This window comes from Coregonus clupeaformis, chromosome 31 (genome assembly GCF_020615455.1).
Source record: "Coregonus clupeaformis isolate EN_2021a chromosome 31, ASM2061545v1, whole genome shotgun sequence".
NCBI lineage: Eukaryota > Metazoa > Chordata > Actinopteri > Salmoniformes > Salmonidae > Coregonus > Coregonus clupeaformis.
This window is the reverse complement of record NC_059222.1, coordinates 26297766-26320901: the sequence shown is the minus strand read 5'-3', so window position 1 is coordinate 26320901 and position 23136 is coordinate 26297766. Positions and strand designations below refer to the sequence as shown.

The 23136-nt window shown below is 41.4% G+C and overlaps 1 protein-coding gene across 1 annotated transcript; it reads left to right on the top strand.

Annotated features, from left to right (window-relative positions):
• The first annotated feature begins 145 nt into the window (after positions 1-145).
• Positions 146-22899, top strand: LOC121547315 (nucleolar complex protein 3 homolog). The gene is made up of 20 exons (XM_041858511.2): positions 146-284; positions 879-1083; positions 1338-1461; positions 1839-2002; positions 2142-2207; positions 2349-2479; positions 4010-4265; positions 5098-5273; positions 5522-5650; positions 5898-6029; positions 13369-13449; positions 13573-13673; positions 13768-13840; positions 13924-13987; positions 15272-15343; positions 15903-16084; positions 16233-16361; positions 16448-16545; positions 22345-22429; positions 22545-22899. Exons 1-20 carry the CDS (start codon positions 276-278, stop codon positions 22677-22679), a joined length of 2412 nt encoding a protein of 803 aa, XP_041714445.1. The 5' UTR covers positions 146-275; the 3' UTR covers positions 22680-22899.
• Positions 22900-23136: the final 237 nt, after the last annotated feature.

Below are 23136 nucleotides of genomic sequence, written 5' to 3'. Positions count from 1 at the left end.
TATTTATTCCCAGACAGCCAGTTTTTCTTGACTGCCACAGAACACACCCAAGCAAACCAGTCTTCCCAACCACTAGGTGGCATTATTATAAAACATTTTTATCTATGAAGAGATCACACTTAAGTTTTACTTCCATGATCTTTACCTAGTAGAGAAAAAAATACTTCCGGAATAGGAAAGAAACACGTGTGGAAACATTTTACAGTTTATAGCTAACTTTTATTATAATGTATCGATTTAAACAAGTGCTCCATCATTAAAATAAGTATTTTACGATGGCTCCGGTAAGTACATCGTGTTATAGCTAGCTAAGTAGCTAGTAACGCTGCTAACGGTAGCTGAATTGCTTTAGCTACATAGCTAGCTAGCTGATGTCTAGCTATGTACTTTTTCATTTTGTCAGCAGGCAATGGCTGGAATTTACGCTGAACATTTTGTCAACTACTGTTACTCACCATTATTATAGTGGACACTTATCGACATATTTTCGCGAAATTGCTCTATTGTAAACAGCCTGTCATCATTGCTTCAACTAGAAATACACTAACTATTAGCTAACTAGTTATGTAATAATAATATAATAATAATAATAATATTCTATTTAGCAGACGCTTTTATCCAAAGCGACTTACAGTCATGTGTGCATACATTTTTACGTATGGGTGGTCCTGCTTGCAGTTCTGACAGTGTGATTTGCAGAGAGGAACCCTAGCTATGTGTTGTTGGCTTATATAAGACTTCACATTGCTTGACATGCATTCATTTCATAACCTAGTCAGTCAAATCTAGCTGTACTAGCTAGTGACTATTCAACCCCAAATCATCACCCAGGTTGTCCTTATGAATACAAAGCAGTGACAACCTTTTCTCACCAACAGCCAAGGAGTAAGAAGAGGAAGCCGAGCTTTCGCAGGCTACTGAAGACAAGCAATGTGAAGCTTGACAACAAGCTAAAGAATCGTCAGTTCAAGAAGGAGAGCACTGACAAGAAACACCGCAAGGAGCAGAAGAAGCTCCGGGCAGCTATCAAAGATGCTGCCTTGAAGACCCCCCTCCCTCTGGAGCGCTACAAGAAGAGGCCAGGTGTGTGCAGCATGACTACCCATCCATACAGTAGTATAGGCTAACATCTAGGCCCTGACATCTAGCACTCAAGCTGAATGATGTCTGTCCTGTAGTCAGTAACATGGTTTGGTTTACAATCCATGCACTCTTCCACACTATGGCATCAAAATAATTACGTAACCTATATAAAGTTATCATTATCATCATCTATTGTTTTTGTTAGACCTGTTTGGTGGCATTGATTACATGTCCCTGTCTGGGGTCTGTTACAGAGGATGAAGAGGAGGAGGAGTTTGTGGAGTCCCTGCCAATGGACATGATGGATGAAGATGACCTGGAGCAGATCAAGGCAATGGCTCAGAAAGCCTCCTTCCTCACCAGAGACCTGTCATCAAGGTAATTACAAGAGCTCGGGGAAATCCATACATGTGTGAAAACTCCTTCAAGACTGTTGGAAAAGCATTCCAGGTGAAGCTGGTTGAGAGAATGCCAAGAGTGTGCAAAGCTGTCATCAAGGCAAAGGGTGGCTATTTTGAAGAATCTCAAATATAAAATATATTTTTATTTGTTTAACACTTTTTTGGTTACTACATGATTCCATATGTGTTATTTCATAGTTTTGATGTCTTCACTATTATTCTACAATGTAGAAAATACTAAAAATAAAGAAAAACCCTTCAATGAGTAGGTGTTCTAAAACTTTTGACCGGTAGTGTATGTCTGTAACTTATCTCCTCACTTAACCTTACTTGTTTCTACTTGAATACCTGCAGTGGTCCAGTGCATGCCAAAAAGCGCAAGGGGGAGCAGCAGGGGCCAGAGAGTTATGAGAAGATGCCCAGAAAGATGCAGCTAACAGAGGAAAAGGAGGTCATTCACCTCCTGCCAATCAAAGACAAGATTAGAGGCCTCATCCCTCAAAGCATGGAGAAACCTGGTAGGATTATTCATATGTGTGTTACCCCTGAACATCTTCACCTCTAAGTTTACATTTTCACCTAAGTCATATTGTTAAAAAGTTTTAGAATTTACAGCTCTATTGATACAATTGAGTTGTATTGTTTTGTCTTTTTTAGTTGTACCAAAAAAGGCTGAGGAGGAGGAAGGAGATGTCCCAACTGGCTTGGAGCAATTTGAAAACGGTACCAGCATCATGAACACCTTTTTGAATTGAGTCAGCCATCCTCTCTGTGAAGGATGTATTGTTACACCAACTATTGGTAGCCCAGTCCTAGTCAGTAGATTAGGTGCTTCTCTCTGATGTTGCTGGTATTTTTCCACAGAGGATGAGGCTGTGACCGGGCCGGCCCTGACCCCTCAAGAGCAGCTGAAGCTCCGCACACAGAAGCTGACCGACAGGAAACTACGCATCGCTAGTCTGGGATCAGACATCCTCTCAGACCCCACCACCAACGTAAGCCCTGGTTCATACAACGCTGCATCTCAGCACCGAACCAAAAAAGACATCACTTTCTCTTTGGAAGAGCGGGGATAGAGTGCCATCTGAAACCACGCAGTGCGCCTTGTCGGACTTCTGACGATAGTTTGGGAGCCTCTGCTGCTCTTGAGGCACAGTGCATGTGAAGCACGCCTCTGTTTCATGCAGCGCGCCAGAGCAGTTCTTCCACTGTCGGGAGAAATGGTGATGCATATATTAATATAGTGTAAATTGCATGCAAAAAAAGGTTGCTTCGCTACCACACCCACAACAGAAGCACAATCATGGCCTCGGATTCGCAGGTGGACGCGTTAGAACAGACCCAGGGTCTGTTTCTGTGGCGGCAGAAATGCTAATAGGCTCATGGTTAGTGTAGTTTATGCTGGTTTTTGAAACCAGCAACTGACAGTAAAAAAACAACTTCTCAACACGTTCATAACCGATGGGCAATATATCAACATGCAAATTGTTTTGCAATCTCAGGAGAAAATAGAACGTTTGCGTTGCACATAATATCGCTATGCTAACATATCTATCTCATGGTTTATTTTAGGGATGAGGAGACTTCGGGATTCCTTAGTAAAAGGGAGTTATGAAATCTGAAGACACTTTACATTTACCGATACACATTAAACTGATCATATTCACGGTTTCAAACATTAACTTCTGCGCCGCACAGGTGTGTGAATCGTCTTTCTTTGCCTTTTTAGTGCAATAAACTTTGTGCTTTCTTTAACACAGAAGAGGTCGCTGTTATGCCTGAATTCGACCCGAAACTAACAAGGAAGTCTGCAGTGTTGAGAGCAGTTGTATGAAACCAATCGATACGTCAAGAAAAGCCAGCCCGCTTTTTATTTCTATTCAGTTGGACACCATAAGTTAGGCGTCTGAACTGTGCGTTAGACTCCTCGGGCTACTGTTGCTTCCTAGTCCCCTTGGCAAAATAGTATTATTTTATGTCACATAGCCATAAGACTCCTGAACAGCTAATCATGGCTACCCGGACTATTTGCACTGCCCCCCCACCCCATCCTTTTTACGCTGCTGCTACTCTGTTAAGTATTTATGCATAGTCACTTTAACTCTACCCACATGTACATATTACCTCAACTACCTCAACTAGCCGGTGCCCCCCGCACATTGACTCTGCACCGTTACCCCCTGTATATAGCCTCCCTACTGTCACTTTATTTTACTTCTGCTCTTTGTTTTTCTCAACACTTTTTTTTTTTTTTGTTGTTGTTGTTTTATTCTTACTTTTTTGTTTAAAATAAACGCACTGTTGGTTAAGGGCTGTAAGTAAGCATTTCACTGTAATGTCTGCACTTGTTGTATTCGGCGCATGTGACCAATAAAATTTGATTTGATTTGATTTGATTTGATTTGATTTGATACCAATAATCACATAGCAGAGAGAAAGAGACTTGGGAAATGTTTTGTTTGACTGTCCTTGGTATTTATGTTTTCTGTATAAAACCAATGTATGAACTTTCTGTCTGTGTTCAGATCAAGAAGCTGAAAGAGCTGCGAGCCATGCTGATGGAGACAGACCCCTATGTGGCTGTGACGGTCAGAAAGCTGGTCATGGTCTCTCTGATGGAGGTCTTCAAGGATATCGTTCCGTCGTACAGAATTAGACCCCTGACAGAGACAGAGAAAGCCTCAAAGGTGAAGAAAGAGACCCAGCAGCTGAGGGAGTTTGAGGAGGGCTTGGTGAGCCAGTACAAGTTCTACCTGGAGAACCTGGAGCAGACTGTCAAAGGTAACCCACTAATATATTTATTTGTTGATATTGATGACTTGTTATGACTGGCTGGTGTCTGCTGTGACTGGCTGGTGTCTGCTGTGACTGGCTGGTGTCTGCTGTGACTGGCTGGTGTCTGCTGTGACTGGCTGATGTCTGCTGTGACTGGCTGATGTCTGCTGTGACTGGCTGATGTCTGCTGTGACTGGCTGATGTCTGCTGTGACTGGCTGGTGTCTGCTGTGACTGGCTGATGTCTGCTGTGACTGGCTGATGTCTGCTGTGACTGGCTGATGTCTGCTGTGACTGGCTGATGTCTGCTGTGACTGGCTGATGTCTGCTGTGACTGGCTGATGTCTGCTGTGACTGGCTGATGTTGATGGCTTGTGACTAGTTCATATAGACGGGTTGGTTGTTTAGCAACAAAAGAAATGCGTGCGCAACAATGGGGCAAAACAGACAGGGTTGGCTTAGACTGTTGAAATGTAAGCTATATATTTAGTCTCCAAATGTTTAGCTAGCAAGCCATATTAGCATAGACATGACATCAGTCAAAACACCTCAAAACAAGACATGGTATCAATAACAAGATGGAAACAAGCCACCTACGATTCCCCACATGGCAGCTTCTTGTCATTGTTGCTAGCTATCTGACTTTTCAGAATCATAAAAACGCACACCTTCCGGCCACATCAATGCCCGCGCATCATTTTCCTGATGTCAGCCAACCCGTCTATTTGTTATGACTGGTTGATATTGATGACTTGTTGTGACTGGTTCATTGTTCTTATTTTGACTAGTTGATATTAATTACTGGCTGCTGTTGGTTGTAACCATTTGCTGCCCTGTAGACTGGAAGCAGAAGAAGAGAAAGAGGAGCGAGGCGGTGTCTCTGCAGTCTTATAAGGGCCTGGCTGAGGTGGCCATCCGCTGTATCTGTGAGCTGCTGGTGGCCCTGCCACACTTCAACTTCCACAACAACATCATCGTCATGGTGGTGCCCCTGATGAACGACACTATCAAGCGGGTGAGTCTGGGAGGCCCATTTCAGGCCCATAGTTCTAAATCTTGTAACGTGATATTCACTACAATATTAGCTTTAGACTTTGTAGCTATAGACTACAATGGGAATGGGCTCTGTAGAGACTAGTTTCTCTTAATTAGGATTACTTTGACTATCAATCAAAAGCAGTGGTTTTATCTTAGATGTATGAGGGGTGGGTTTGTCTCTTGTCTGACTGTGTTAACTGAGTTGATGTTATCTTGTTTATCCAGGTGTCTGACATGTGCTGTGAAGCAGTCAAGAAGCTACTGAAGCAGGACAAACAGGGCCAGGCCTCACTAGGGACAGTCAAAGTTATCTCCGGACTGGTCAAAAGCAGAAACTATGATGTCAGACCAGAGGTACTATTCACCTACTATTCAAGTCGTTTTGATGACATGGCTCTTAAAGAAATGCATCAAAGGCCCCCTGTAGCTCAGTTGGTAGTGCATGGCGCTTGCAACGCCAGGGTTGTGGGTTCGTTTCCCACGGGGGGCCATTATGAAAAATGTATGCACTCACTAACTGTAAGTCGCTCTGGATAAGAGCGTCTGCTAAATGACTAAAAATGTAAAAAATTTAAAATGTTCCCACTTCTTCACCCCACAGCTACTCAAGGTTCTCCTCTGCCTGAGGATAAAGGAGGTGGAGGTGAAGAAAGATACAGATGACACAGCTCCCAAAAAGAAGTTCATGAACTATAAAGACAAAAAGAAGAATCTGTCCAGGATGCAAAGGAAGGTCAGTAGCCCAAGCACCTGTGTGTAGGGACGTCAAACATTCAGCCTGTTGCAAAGCCCTATGGACACTCTAGTCTACAGCACCTGGTTAAAGTGTGTTTAGCTCAGATTGGTGATGATACTGTAAAAGTTTGTAGTCATCTCGATTACACAAAATCGATGACTTAAAACCGATCAATATCTTTGGTTTTGTACTAGGCTTGGGCGATATCCAGATTGTCATACCTTCATACAGCCCTTGTGCCATACCGGGTTGGTTGGTAATACCGGCACTGACCACAAAACCCCACTGATACTCTGTAATCCGAAGGTTAGCAATGCTAACAAGTACATGTAAATTCACAAAGAGAATGCTAACGAGAGCATTGTTACTCACAGTTCGCTGCATGCACAAAACAAATATTAGCGCCAGCAAGGCTCTTGATCCAGGAGGGGATTCTCTGCTGTTACCAAGTGAATCCTTGGTTTTGGAAGAAGCTAACCACTTGGCTAGCTAGATTTTTATTTTATTTTACCTTTATTTAACTAGGCAAGTCAGTTAAGAACAAATTCTTATTTACAATGACGGCCTACACCGGCCAAACCCGGACGACGCTGTGCCAATTGTGCGCCACCCTATGGGACTCCCAATCACGGCCGGTTGTGATACAGCCTGGACTCGACACCTCAAGCGTTGAGCACTGAGATGCAGTGCCTTAGACCGCTGCGCCACTCGGGAGCCCGAGCTAGCTAGATAGCTAACTAGCTACTAAATTAGCAAACCAAACAACACAACTGTAGAGAATTTAGCACATTTTAGACAGTTAACTTAATAGTTATAAGATATCTAGCTGGCAAACATTTAGTTTTGAATTCCATACTGTAATTAGACCACCTGGTGCATGCTGCACAATAGTGAGTGACTAAAGACTCTAGCCTCTCATCGTTGTGTGCTTGTAAACAAATACCATGTGACACGTGACTGGAGACTACCGCAAGCTTCATAATAATGTGGCAGGTGAAATGAAGAACACAATGTTCTTTATTTCCTAACGTATTGCACAAGTTGACTGGAGGTATTTACTTAAAGTACCTACAAATATTCACATTTATTAAGAAATAGTTTTTTTTTAATTATTCAATTTTATTTGGAACGGCAAGCCAGACAAAATTAAACGGGCCTATTTATATAATGAATATGATTTCGGGGGAACAGAAATGATTAAATATTAAAGCATTAGACCTATCACTAAAAGCTTCAGTCATACAAAAGTTATACTTAAATCTGAACTGGTTCTCTAGCAAATTAGTAAGATTGTCTCACCCAATGTTCAAGAATGGCCTTTTTCCCTTTATTCAGATTACAACCTCTCACTTTCAGTTATTTGAAAAGGAAATCATCTCCCAAATATCACTATTTCTAAAACAATCCATAGAAAGTTGGTTGCAATTTCAATTTAATCCTCCAGAAACGACAGAACAAATAATGCAACAAATATTGTGGTTAAACTCAAATATACTAATTGATTAAAAAACCTTCTTCTATCATCGGTAGGACAGGTGGAGTTATGTCGCACATGTAGCTAACAAAAACATATGAAAATGTCTGCTCTACCCAAAATTACAACCAAATAATTGCAGCATTACCGCAAAAATGGAAGAGGAAAGTGGAAGGGGGAAAAAGTAAGGAACTTGTCTGTCGGCCTTGCATTATAGAACATAATTGGTTAAAGAAAACTGTGATAAATAAAAAAAAGTATACCAGTTTCATTTAAGGACCAAAGGATTGACAGCCGTCCCAAAATAGTTGGGAAAAGATTTTTGACGTACCAATCCCATGGCATAGTGTTTATGAACTGATACGCAAAACGACGCCGGATTCAAAACTTAGAATTTTTCAATTTAAATTGTAAGTCGCTCTGGATAAGAGCGTCTGCTAAATGACTAAAATGTAAATTATTATATAAATTTTTGCTACCAATAGAATGTTATTTATATGGGATATACAATCTTCTCAGCTCTGCAGATTTTGCTGCAAAGAGACAGAATCATTAGATCATTTGTTTTGGTACTGTCCATTTGTAGCTTGTTTTTGGACACAGGTCCAGGAATGGCTAAAGGATTGCAATATTTACCTGGAGCTAACCCTGCAGATAGCATTACTGGGTGATCTGAAAAGTCATAGTCATTCAATCAATAATAATAATACTTTTAGCAAAAATGTTTCTTTTCAATTCACAATCTGTAGAAACAATGAGAATAGAAGGGTTCAGAACTTTTGTGAAACATCACAGTACAGTTGAAAAATATATGGCAAATAGAAATCCAATATGGACGGTGTTAAGGGATAGATGGAAGGTGTTGAATGGAGCTGAAGGATGGGACTAATAACAACTAACAACAACTAATAACAACAAGATAACTAATAATGTAAGCATACTGTGTCCATAATAAGTATATAGGCTATAGGTTGGGAGCTTTTATTGTAATTAATTCTTACAATTATTGTAAAATTAACTGTGTCCATAAAATGTATGTATAAGCTGGAAGTAGAGGCCTAAGCATTGTTGTTCACCAGTTTACTCCAATTAGGTAAGGGGTGGTGGGGTTGAAAAGTAATAAAGGGAAATATATTTTTTAAAAAGGATATCTATATATGTGTGTGTGTGTACAGTGAGGGAAAAAAGTATTTGATCCCCTGCTGATTTTGTACGTTTGCCCACTGACAAATAAATGATCAGTCTTTAACTTTAATGGTAGGTTTATTTGAACAGTGAGAGGCAGAATAACAACAAAACATTCCAGAAAAACGCATGTCAAAAATGTTATAAATTGATTTGCATTTTAATGAGGGAAATAAGTATTTGACCCCCTCTCAATCAGAAAGATTTCTGGCTCCCAGGTGTCTTTTATACAGGTAACGAGCTGAGATTAGGAGCACACTTAAAGGGAGTGCTCCTAATCTCAGCTTGTTACCTGTATAAAAGACACCTGTCCACAGAAGCAATCAATCAATCAGATTCCAAACTCTCCACCATGGCCAAGACCAAAGGGCTCTCCAAGGATGTCAGGGACAAGATTGTAGACCTACACAAGGCTGGAATGGGCTACAAGACCATCGCCAAGCAGCTTGGTGAGAAGGTGACAACAGTTGGTGCGATTATTCGCAAATGGAAGAAACACAAAATAACTGTCAATCTCCCTCGGCCTGGAGCTCCATGCTAGATCTCACCTCGTGGAGTTGCAATGATCATGAGAACGGTGAGGAATCAGCCCAGAACTACACGGGAGGATCTTGTCAATGATCTCAAGGCAGCTGGGACCATAGTCACCAAGAAAACAATTGGTAACACTACGCCGTGAAGGACCGAAATCCTGCAGCGCCCACAAGGTCCCCCTGCTCAAGAAAGCACATATACAGGGCCGTCTGAAGTTTGCCAATGAACATCTGAATGATTCAGAGGAGAACTGGGTGAAAGTGTTGTGGTAAGATGAGACCAAAATCGAGCTCTTTGGCATTAACTCAAGTCGCCGTGTTTGAAGGAGGAGGAATGCTGCCTATGACCCAAAGAACACCATCCCCACCGTCAAACATGGAGGTGGAACCATTATGCTTTGGGGGTGTTTTTCTGCTAAGGGGACAGGACAACTTCACCGCATCAAAGGGACAATGGACGGGGCCATATACAGTCAACTCTTGGGTGAGAACCTCCTTCCCTCAGCCAGGGCATTGAAAATGGGTCGTGGATGGGTATTCCAGCATGACAATGACCCAAAACACACGGCCAAGGCAACAAAGGAGTGGCTCAAGAAGAAGCACATTAAGGTCCTGGAGTGGCCTAACCAGTCTCCAGACCTTAATCCCATAGAACATCTGTGGAGGGAGCTGAAGGTTCGAGTTGCCAAACGTCAGCCTCGAAACCTTAATGACTTGGAAAAGATCTGCAAAGAGGAGTGGAACAAAACCCCTCCTGAGATGTGTGCAAACCTGGTGGCCAACTACAAGAAACGTCTGACCTCTGTGATTGCCAACAAGGGTTTTGCCACCAAGTACTAAGTCATATTTTGCAGAGGGGTCAAATACTTATTTTCCTCATTAAAATGCAAATCAATTCATTACATTTTTGACATGCGTTTTTCAGGATTTTTTTTGTTGTTATTCTGTCTCTCACTATTCAAATAAACCTACCATTAAAATTATAGACTGATCATGTCTTTGTCAGTGGGCAAACGTACAAAATCAGCAGGGGATCAAATACTTTTTTCCCTCACTGTGTATATATATATATATGTATGTATGTATGTATGTATGTATATTTGCTAGAAGAAGAAAAAACATGGGGGATTGGAAGTGATGCAGACAATTACATTGATGGAAGTTACAATCTATCTGCAATATTAAAGCTCATCTACCCCCTAAAAAAAAAAAAAATCCTACCGTGGCTTTTTCCAAATACCTCTGTATACGGTATATACCCAAGCTTTTTTTGTACCATTTTGATTTTGTCATATGCGCTGGGGTTCGCAGGACTTAGAACTCTGTCATTTACGAATTCAAATGACATGAACAATTTGTACAAAAATTGCTGGCCACACCAATACATTGATTTTGAGAGTCAAACTATCAGTGCCCTATAAAATCTGCGTTGTGGAAAATGCAGACAGAGAATCACACAATCCAGACATTAAAACGAAATTCAACTTAGTATGAAATCAAGTAAACGTATTGAACTTATTAGAACATTTATTAATTTGCCCAAGTGGATCATAAAATGCATCAGTAATTCGTTTTTTTTTCTGCAGCTTTCTGAAACGGGACAGGAATGCCCATCTGTGTGTTTTGTGCGCTGTGTCCGTACAGTGCATTTGGAAAGTATTCAGACCCCTTGACTTTTCCACATTTATTTTTTTTACTTTACAGCCTTACTCTAAAATGGATTAAAACATTTTTTTCCCTCGTCAATCTACACACAATACCCCACAATGACAAAGCAAAAACAGGTTTTTTGACATTTTAGCACATTTTTACAAATAAAATGATTTGATATTTATGTAAGTATACAGACCCTTTACTCAGTACTTTGTTGAAGCACCTTTTGGCAGCGATTACAGCCTCACGTCTTCTTGGGTATGACGCTACAAGCTTGGCAAACTTGTATTTGGGAATTTCTCCCATTCTTCTCTGCAGATCCTCTCAAGCTCTGTCAGGTTGGATGGGGAGCGTCGATGCACAGCTATTTTCAGATCTCTCCAGAGATGTTCGATCGGGTTCAAGTCCAGGCTCTGGCTGGGCCACTCAAGGACATTCAGAGACTTGTCCCGAAGCCACTCCTGCGTTGTCTTGGCTGTGTGCTTAGGGTCATTGTCCTGTTGGAAGGTGAACCTTCGCCCCAGTCTGAGGTCCTGAGCGCTCTGGAGCAGGTTTTCATCAAGGATCTCTCTGTACTTTGCTCCGTTCATCTTTCCCTCAATCCTGACTAGTCTCCCAGTCCCTGCCGCTGAAAAACATCCCCACAGCATGATGCTGCCACCACCGTGCTTCACCGTAGGGATGGTGCCAGGTTTCTTCCAGACGTGACGCTTGGCATTCAGGCCAAAGAGTTCAATCTTGGTTTCATCAGACCCTTCCCCAGATCTGTGCCTTGACACAATCCTGTCTCGGAGCTCTACGGACAATTCCTTCGACCTCATTGCTTGGTTTTTGCTCTGACATGCACTGTCAACTGTGGGACCTTATATATATATATATATATATATATATATATATATACTGGTGTGTGCCTTTCCAAATCATGTCCAATCAATTGATTTTACCACAGGTGAACTCCCAAGTTGTAGAAACATCTCAAGGATGATCAATGGAAACAGGATGCACCTGAGCGCAATTTCGAGTCTCATAGCAAAAACTGGTTTGTTTGTCATTATGGGGTATTGTATGTAGATTTAGGATTATTATAATTTTTTGTCCATTTTAGAATAAGGCTGTAACATAACAAAATGTGGAAAAAGTCGAGGGGTCTGAATACTTTCCGAAGGCACTGTATGTCTAGTCTACATTTTGTGTAGCTGTTAGCGATAATGATAACCGTCTGCTGGTAGATGGAAAGGCTTTCCCAAAAAACGTATCAATTAAATGTTAACTACAAACTAGCCTATGCTACCTGGCAGAATGATATCATGATTATTTGCATCACTCCAGTGGCCATTTGTTCTGCACACCCTGCAATCATATGAGCGCTACAGAAACTACACTAACTAAACAATGGTCTCTGGCTGGTGCCCATTGCATTAAAGGGTAACTACACCCAAAATATAAAAAATGCTTCGATTTTACCCAGACCACAAAAGTGGTCTCTTGATGTGGGTTAAGCATTGTTGTCGACTTATAACATCCAATTTATAACATCCAATTTAGTTTTTCTATTAGTCTCCCGAGTGGCACAGTGGTCTAAGGCACTGCATCGCAGTGCTATCTGTGCCACTAGAGATCCTGGTTCGAATCCAGGCTCTGTCGTAGCTGGCCGCGACCGGGAGACCCATGGGGCGGCGTGCAATTGGCCCAGCGTCGTCCAGGGTAGGGGAGGGAATGGCCTGGATGTAAATGTATTACAAAAAGTGTGATTTTTGAGAGCTAAAACCTGGAAATACGAAACGGAGAAAACGGAATTTGGGAAACAATGGAATCAGGCAAAAAGATAACAGATTTGATAGGGCCCTAAACTATCGCTTAAACTACAGCCAACCCTTGTCAATGTAGATATCCTATGGCCCCAAATGTACTTCGTTGAAGTTAAATAACAACGCAACTGATTTGTTTCCTTTACTGTTTTGGCAGCCTCCCAAAATCTCTATCCACCAGTTTTGAATTTAGATGAGTCTTCAACAAATTCTCGTTTAACCAGTGATGTAAAAATCATTCTCAGATTCCGTTTTTGGTGCGTGTGCAGCTTCTAAGGCGATAATATGAATACTATTGTTGCACATGTATGTGTAGAGAGTACATTTTATGTTTAGATTTTCTATATATCATGAACTGTTTCTGCGAATCAGTTATGGATTCTGACATGTTAAAAATATGTTTTGACATTGAGCTATTTATCAAAATGTTTTGTCAACTGGAAGCAGCGACAGCATCATTTAACTTATGTTTTAGGAACATAAATTGAAATTTCAACAATCATTTCCAATGGTATTGAACTGCTGAATGAGTCCAAAAACATGCTGTGATTTATTTTGATGTTTTAGCAGAAATCACATAAACCGGTTTGCCTTGCCTATTGTGTGTCTGCCTGTGTACAATCTGTACATTTTTTATGTGTCTGTGAAAAGAGTGTAATGTATGTGTCCTGTCATCCTTACAGTGGAAGAAGGCTGAAGAGAAACTAGAGAAAGAGCTGCTAGAGGCTGAGGCATCAGAGAGCAAAGACAAGAAGCTCAAACTGGTGAGTGTTTATTCTCCAAAGTTACAACAGACCTGAAACGACTCAATTTGTTTTTGTGAAAACACTTTTACACTTCTCACGACAAAAGGTCTAACATCATTCCAATTGTTCTCTCTCTCCTAGCACACAGAGACTTTGAACATAGTGTTCTTGATATACTTCAGAGTACTGAAGAAAGCTCAAAAGTCGATCCTGCTTCCCTCCGTTTTAGAAGGTCTAGCAAAGTAAGAGAGACTACCTGTTTCCAGAGACATGAGTCACTTTCTGACAAATTGAAATATGGAGCCTTTCTTTTAAGACAAATATTTTTCTCCTAAGGTTTGCCCATCTGATCAACCTGGAGTTCTTTGATGACTTGTTGAACGTTCTCCAACATCTTATCCAATCAGGAGTGAGTATACATATTCTACCAATCCTATCAAAATGCTATTCACATCATCTTGTATGATTGCCTAATGACTTTTCTCTCCGTAGGATCTGACCTATCGGGAAAGCCTTCACTGCATTCAGACAGCTTTCAACATTCTCTCTGGTCAAGGTCAGTGATGGTTTATGATGACTTCAATAATAAACATGATTAAAAACCTCACTGAATACTGTGTATATAACATACTGTTTGTGCTTAAAGGATAGGTTCACTTTTTTAACCAAATCAGTATTTTGAATGTAAATGTCCAGACACTTCTTTTGCGATTTCACTTGGTTTTGAGAAACTTACCCCTTCAGCGATATACTTCCTCATGCTCGTTTGCAGTTGCATGGGCACAGATAAAACATTAACAAAGACTCCAAAAACACCCATATACGTCCTTTTACAAACAGCAACACTCCCAGTATAGTGATTTAGGTCTTTAGATGTTGTACACATGAAACATTGTCATTCGAACTTTATCCGCAACGTTATATTCCATTTTGTTGTACTCTAGCGATATGTAGCTCGCGCATGCGCACACAGAAAAGTATCGCTCGAGTCCGACAAAATGTTGTTGTGGAAATCTGTTGGAGCTCAAGTCGACTACAAAACCCAATTAAATGCGCTCTCAGGGCATGCTGGTTGTAATACCAATGTCAGCATGTGATCTAGCTAGTAAGCTGTAAAATCCCCGGAAATAACTGCACTATCAATTTAGGAGTCTAAAATCTCACCATGTTCAAGCTGCAGCTAGATCGCCACATCTCAAACTCTGTGTCTCAAACTGCGAGGTTGCTCTTTGCAACGGCCCCCTCCTCACACCACACAGACAGAGGGCCAAGGAGGAAGAATCGCTTTGCGTGATAGTAGTTTAAGGAAAAACGCAGTGGTACAATTTGGTCCACTGTTAGTTTGAGTACGTCAGTGGAATATATACTTCATCATGTTAATATAAATGGCTGATTGTGTTCTAGACACAATATGCTTACATCGTATTAGGGTCACATGGCGAATCGGGGGTCAAGGTATTTTTTCAAATTGTTAAAACATTTGTATCAATGTTAGCGGCAATCTCCGGGAGGGTCAATAGGATAATTAACGTGGTAGGTTAGGAGAATTAGCATAAGGTTAGGGAAAGGTTTAGGGTTAGCTAAAATGCTAAAATTGTCCCAGACGTGACTCAATCATATCTAGGTACAACCAGGTCTGCCCTAAGAACAGTCTTGGTTTCCACTAATGCAATGCTGCGGCAATATGGTGCGTGATGTTAGACACAAAAAATGCTGATTTAGTAGACGGACCACTTAGAACATAAACAACACATTTTTCTCAGTCACGGATCGCAAACGATGAAAACATTAGTTTTTATGTAGTATACTATTCCTTTAATTAATTTCCCTCTGTGAACAGGTGATGTCCTCAATATTGACCCACTGAAGTTCTACACCCATCTGTACAAGACACTGCTCAAACTCAATGCTGGTAAGTCAAACTACCCTATAGCTTATTCAAACCCATGTCTGGCTCTTTGACACCAGATCCATTGTGCTCTGAAGGTCCACCTGTACCTGGAGTGACTGTTCATAAGTCTTAAAGGTCAATGCAGCTGTTTGTATCTCAATATCAAATAATTTCAGGGTAAATATTAAGTACCTTACTGTGAATTAAAATGGTCAAAAATAAACAAATAGCTTCTTAGCAATTTCTCAAGCAATAATTTTCTTAGGACTGTCTGGGAGTGGTCAGAGTGGGGAAAATGTGCAGTTATTGGTAGAGAGCTTTGGAACTCTCTTTCTTATTGGTCTGTTAATTAATTTACCGCATGGTGATATCACCATGGAAGGCCAAAACTCCATCCCCCCCAAAACAGGCTGAAATTCCAGGAGGTATTTTCAAACACCTCTTACACTAAAAGGGCAGTATCATTTTCACAATTTCACAGTATTATTCCAACCTCATAGTGTGGAAATGTATATAAAGCACCAGAAAATCTCATTTGTGACTGCACTGGGCATTTAAAAAATGTGGATGCTTTTCCCAGGTGCATCTAATGATGACATCAGCATCGTGCTGCGTTGTCTCGACGTGATGCTGACCAAGCGCAGGAAACAGGTGACCCTGCAGCGCGCCCTGGCCTTTGTCAAGAGACTGAGCACGCTCAGTCTGCACACACTGCCCAACGCTACGGTGGGCATCCTGGCATCCAACAGGACGTTGATACATGTAAGTGTTTATCGTGTGTGCATCTGCGTGTATTATGGAGAGAGATTGTGAGAGAGAGAGTGCATGAAGTGTGTAAGATTGAGTCATGAGTGTGTGAGAGCATATGTGTGTGATTTAAGAAAGCTGTGCTCCCCATCTCTCTCCGCAGACCTTCCCCAAGTGTGACATCCTCCTAGACAATGAGGCTCAGGGTAGTGGGGTGTTCCTTCCTGAGCTGGATGAGCCAGAGTACTGCAACCCTCAGAACACTGCCCTGTGGGAGCTACACACACTTAGGGTAAATACGCAGAAAGCACACACACACAAAAAATAAATAATACACACACCGGTATAGCTGATGGCGTTGCTGTTGTTGTGTTGCAGAGACATTACCACCCAGTGGTCAGGAGGTTTGCCACTCACCTCTGTGCAGGGGCTCCTAGTGAAGGATCTGGAGCGCTAATCGTTCAACTCGCTAGAAGGTAAGAACAAGAGGATCCCGTAACTTCAAATCTCACATTTAATTCATCCTCTATCAAAAGCCATTTGCTGCTCCTCCAGTTCTCTAACAAATACTCATACAAGACCCATGGTTCGTATGGTCATGAAAATCCTGGAAAAGTCATGGAATTTTAAAATGGTGTTCTCGACGAACAGTTATTGTGCTGACATTGCTTCCAGAGGCAGTTTGGAACTCGTAGTGAATGTTGCAACCCAGGCCAGACGATTGTTACGCACTACACGCTTCTGCACTTGACGGTCCCGTTCTGTGAGCTTGTGTGGCCTACCACTTCACGGCTGAGCCGTTGTTGCTCCTAGATGTTTCCACTTCACAATAACAGCACTTACAGTTGACCGGGGAAGCAGGGCAGAAATTTGACGAACAGACTTGTTGGAAAGGTGGCATCCTATGACGGTGCCACTTTGAAAGTCACTGAGCTCTTCAGTAAGGCCATTCTACTGCCAATGTTTGTCTATGGAGATTACATGGCTGTGTGCTCGATTTTATACACCTGTTAGCAACGGGTGTGGCTGAAATAGCCGAATCCACTAATTTGAAGGGGTGTCCACATACTTTTGTGTAGTTATTTACCTGTCATGTGACATTTACTTGTCCCCACCTTTATTTCTATAGACATCTGCTTCTGTCCACAATGCTGCCTGAGGAAGACTTGAGTAGTCGAAACGTGTTGCAGTTTAGCGTCCTGATTTACAATGCTGACTGCTCCTACAGTGGGGAAATTTTTTATTTAGTCAGCCACCAATTGTGCAAGTTCTCCCACTTAAAAAGATGAGAGAGGCCTGTAATTTTCATCATAGGTACACGTCAACTATGACAGACAAAATGAGAATTTTTTTCTCCAGAAAATCACATTGTAGGATTTTTTATGAATTTATTTGCAAATTATGGTGGAAAATAAGTATTTGGTCACCTACAAACAAGCAAGATTTCTGGCTCTCACAGACCTGTAACTTCTTCTTTAAGAGGCTCCTCTGTCCTCCACTCGTTACCTGTATTAATGGCACCTGTTTGAACTTGTTATCAGTATAAAAGACACCTGTCCACAACCTCAAACAGTCACACTCCAAACTCCACTATGGCCAAGACCAAAGAGCTGTCAAAGGACACCAGAAACAAAATTGTAGACCTGCACCAGGCTGGGAAGACTGAATCTGCAATAGGTAAGCAGCTTGGTTTGAAGAAATCAACTGTGGGAGCAATTATTAGGAAATGGAAGACATACAAGACCACTGATAATCTCCCTCGATCTGGGGGTCCACGCAAGATCTCACCCCGTGGGGTCAAAATGATCACAAGAACGGTGAGCAAAAATCCCAGAACCACACGGGGGGACCTAGTGAATGACCTGCAGAGAGCTGGGACCAAAGTAACAAAGCCTACCATCAGTAACACACTACGCCACCAGGGACTCAAATCCTGCAGTGCCAGACGTGTCCCCCTGCTTAAGCCAGTACATGTCCAGCCCGTCTGAAGTTTGCTAGAGTGCATTTGGATAATCCAGAAGAGGATTGGGAGAATGTCATATGGTCAGATGAAACCAAAATAGAACTTTTTGGTAAAAACTCAACTCGTCGTGTTTGGAGGACAAAGAATGCTGAGTTGCATCCAAAGAACACCATACCTACTGTGAAGCATGGGGGTGGAAACATCATGCTTTGGGGCTGTTTTTCTGCAAAGGGACCAGGACGACTGATCCGTGTAAAGGAAAGAATGAATGGGGCCATGTATCGTGAGATTTTGAGTGAAAACCTCCTTCCATCAGCAAGGGCATTGAAGATGAAACGTGGCTGGGTCTTTCAGCATGACAATGATCCCAAACACACCGCCCGGGCCTAGCCAGTCTCCAGATCTCAACCCCATAGAAAATCTTTGGAGGGAGTTGAAAGTCCGTGTTGCCCAGCGACAGCCCCAAAACATCACTGCTCTAGAGGAGATCTGCATGGAGGAATGGGCCAAAATACCAGCAACAGTGTGTGAAAACCTTGTGAAGACTTACAGAAAACGTTTGACCTGTGTCATTGCCAACAAAGGGTATATAACAAAGTATTGAGAAACTTTTGTTATTGACCAAATACTTATTTTCCACCATAATTTGCAAATAAATTCATTAAAAATCCTACAATGTGATTTTCTGGATTTCTTTTCTCATTTTGTCTGTCATAGTTGACGTGTACCTATGATGAAAATTACAGGCCTCTCTCATCTTTTTAAGTGGGAGAACTTGCACAATTGGTGGCTGACTAAATACTTTTTTTCCCCCCACTATATATATATATTCTTTAGTGAACTATTAACAGAATATATTTACAAAAGTTTATTGAAATGTGCTGGCCTTCTTTCTTGGATTACCCGACATTTAATGGTCTACCTTCCCACTGCCCTCATCTCACCCGCGTTTGATTAACAAATTCAAGCACCACTAATTTAGAAAAAAACATTGATTTGTCCCCTTTGCAGTAAGACATTCCAACCTGTCTCTTGCAGTCACGTTGCGCTTATGAAAAGATATATACCATAAGGATGTGGTACTGGTGACGTTAAACACTTCTCCAATCGTTGTTGAGATCTGATATTCTATGCAGCGCAAGACAAGAGACGGGCCAATGTCATGTCAACCAATAACATTTATCAAATCCTTTCGGGCTAAATTCCAGCTAAACTATGAGAGGAGTTAGGCCTAACTGTAACTTACAAAAAGCGTCCTAATGACGAAGAGCGTGGTTCTGCCACTTCTCACACAATGGTGCTGATTTAGTAAAGTTGAAAATTGAAAAGATGTCTTGGAATATCACAATGATTAATTAGTATTCTACATAACAGAACCAAATATAGTAGCATAGTATAACGTTAGTTACACCCCCCAAAAACACCTAATTTAATGAGATTTTAGGATGGTTAGCTGAAAGTAAAAAAGAAAAATGAATGCGGCCAAAACGCAACAGCGAGCACCACTGGGCAGAATGTACTTTGATTTAAACAAAATACAGGAAGGCTATATAATTAACACCATCTGCTCTAATTTGCTCACAAAACAGTAATTCAAGAATATCTAAATGCATATTCCCATGAAATTGATTGAGGTCAAATTATTGGCATGCAGATGCAGTTTAGATGTTTCACCAGTAAAACGTGAAAAATTATCATTCACAGTTGACAGTGATGGCCTATTTTGAAATTAGGTATACCTAACTTGGTGTTTGAGGGTATAAAAAAAATAACGTTTTCTTGAGACAATGTGTGGGCATACGCAGACGTTGCAATTGGAGGATGAATTTTATGCACAGGCCTATTCTATAATAATATTCAAAAGACTACATCTGTCAGTACAAACTTCGAGAAATTATGATGGCATTTACATTTTTATTGCGCTCCGGCGCCTAAAAATGTATCTGCACCATGAGTGGGAGGGGGATTTTGGAGGGGGGGTTGCTTCTGCCCAATTTCTGTATTAATGTAGGCTACACTGTCCCGCATTTTTAAATGTGGTCACCCTAGCCGCGAAGGCCATACAAAGTTGATTTACTTTTTGGAACGATTCATTAAAACAATTATTTTTGACAACAAATGATTCACTTCACCATTGTATTAGTTGGGATTTGAATCGCAAACAGTAATTTTAGGAAAAAATATTAGATGTAGCCTTTCTTTTGGATTATGTGGCTTCAGAACTTGTTTTGTAGATACTTCCAGTTCATTTGGCCATCCAATGTATGGGACATGGCAACTTAATAGATGCTAGTCACCCTGCAAAGTAAACACTTCTAAGATTGCTAAATATGACTACACTAGAAAAAGGTACATTTCCTGAAGAAAATTTGTGGGCTTGCTTCAGCTGAATAAAAATATTTGTAGCCTACCATAGCCATTTGAACTTTGAAAAAGTGCATTCGGAAAGTATTCAGACCCCTTGACTTTTTCCACATTTTGTTACGTTACAACCTTATTCTAAAATGGATTAAATAAATACAAATCCTCATCCATCTACACACAATACCCCATAATGACAACGCGAAAACAGGTTTTTAGAAAGTTTTGCAAATGTATAAAAAATAAAAAAACATACTTTATTGACATAGGTATTCAAACCCTTTGCTATGAGACTCGAAATTGAGCTCAGGTGCATCCTGTTCCCATTGATCATCCTTGATGTTTCTACAACCTGATTGGAGTCCACATGTGGTAAATTAAATTGATTGGACAGGATTGTCGAGGCACAGATCTGGGGAAGGGTACCAAAAAATGTCTGCAGCATTGATGGTCCCCAAGAACAGTGGCCGCCATCATTCTTAAATGGAAGAAGTTTGGAAGCACCTAGACTCTTCCTAGAACTGGCCGCCTGGCCAAACTGAGCAATCAGGGGAGAAGGGCCTTGGTCAGGGAGGTGACCAAGAACCCGATGGTCACTCTGACAGAGCTCCAGAGTTCCTCTGTGGAGATGGGAAAACCTTCCAGAAGGACAACCATCTCTGCAGCACTCCACCAATCAGGCCTTTATGGTAGAGTGGCCAGACGGAAGCCACTCCTCAGTAAAAGGCACGACAGCCCTCTTGGAGTTTGCCAAAAGGCACCTAAAGACTCTCAGACCATGAGAAACAAGATTCTCTGTTCTGATGAAACCAAGATTGAACTCTTTGGCCTAAATGCCAAGCGTCACGTCTGGAGGAAACCTGGCACCATCCCTACGGTGAAGCATAGTGGTGGCAGCATCATGCTGTGGGGATGTTTTTCAGTGGCAGGGACTGGGAGACTAGTCAGGCTCGAGGGAAAGATGAACGGAGCAAAGTACAGAGAGATACTTGATGAAAACCTGCTCCAGAGCGCTCAAGACCGGGGCGAAGGTTCACCTTACGACAGGACAACGACCTTAAGCACACAACCAAGACAACGCAGGAGTGGCTTCTGGACAAGTCTCTGAATGTCCTTGAGTGGTCCAGCCAGAGCCCGGACTTGAACCCAATCGAACATCTCTGGAGAGACCTGAAAATAGCTGTGCAGCGACGCTCCCCATCTAACATGACAGAGCTTGAGAGGATCTGCAGAGAAGAATGGGAGAAACTCCCCAAATACAGGTGTGCCAAGCTTGTAGCGTCATACCCAAGAAGACTTGTCAGGTGCTTCAACAAAGTACTGAGGAAAGGGTCTGAATACTTATGTAAATGTGATATTTGTTTTTTATGTAATACATTTGCAAAAAGTTATGAAACAGTTTTTGCTTTGTCATTATGGGGTATTGTTTGTAGGTTGATGAGGGGAAAAAACTACTTAATCCATTTTAGAATTAGGCTGTAACGTAAAGAAAATGTGGAAAAAGTCAAGGGGTCTGAAGACTTTCCGAATGCACTTGTTTCAAGCTAATTATTTCAAATGCCATAAAACGTATTTGGTTGTAATTTTATACATCAAGGGTGGTCACCCAGTAGCTCTACGGAATGAGGGTTGACCACATGTGTTTTATACAGTTCCCTAACAGGTACTTGGGGGGGGTTAAGTTCCTTGCACAACGACAGGACATGGTACGTGCGATCAGAGAGCAGCCTCCCAGTGTCGACCATATTACGCTTAATTTGTTATACGTACATAGAGACGCCGCCAGTTGTTGGTCATGGAAATTTGGTTAAAAGTCATGAAATTCCATCTTTCAAAATGTGTATGAACCCTGAAGACTAAAGTAATTCTCAACGGTGCATGAGATATTAACCAAAGATGTGTGCATGTGCAGTATGAAAAAAGTGCTAGCTTCACTTTTAACCCCTCTCAGGCACCCAGTGGAGCTGTTTGAGGACTACAGAGCTAAAGACATGACATTCAATCCTCCAGTGGCAGCGCCTAACACAAAGAAGAAGGTACAGTAGTACACTTCCCTCTTTGTCCATATATATTCCAGAATTTTATTAGGCCCACTTTACTGAATTGTCTTTGTGCTAATCTTATCTCCAAACACTTTGTATTGTGTTGCAGGATTATTTCACGATAGGCACTGCCCTGCTGGATGATAAATTAAAGCAACAGATTGATCGTGTTCTCTCAGCGGAGGAAGAGGATCCTATGTCGCTGGATTTCTCTGCAATTCTACCACAGACCAACAGCTCATAATACTTCAGACCCCACCGGAAAAACACCCCCTTTCCTTTGTGCCCATGCCTGTATTTTAGATCTAAGTGGACTGTAATAAACAATCAACCGTTGACTAGTTTCTGTTTGTGACAGTGCTGTTTGATCATTGTCTTTGCGGTTGACATTTTTGACAAGAATGTACAAAATAATGGATACAGTTAAGTGTTAAAGAACATTAAAGTATTGTTGAGTTAAACCACCTGCCTCATTGATTACTCATATCCCTGACCTACATTGCCTTCAGAAAGTTGTCACACCCCTTGACTTTTTCCACGTTTTGTTACAACCTGATTAAATTAAGATTGTGTCACTGGCCTACACACAATGTCCCATAATGTGAAAGTGGAATTATGTCTTGAGTCAATAAGTATTCAACCCCTTTGTTATGGCAAGCCTAATTAAATTGAGTAGAAATGTGCTTAACTCACATAAATTG

Excerpts from the sequence above, each read along its gene's own strand:
- LOC121547315 (XM_041858511.2), top strand. Across the intron at positions 2,480-4,009 it reads TCTCAGACCCCACCACCAAC|ATCAAGAAGCTGAAAGAGCT; the intron begins GTAAGCCCTGGT and ends GTCTGTGTTCAG. Across the intron at positions 13,674-13,767 it reads GTTTTAGAAGGTCTAGCAAA|GTTTGCCCATCTGATCAACC; the intron begins GTAAGAGAGACT and ends TTTTCTCCTAAG.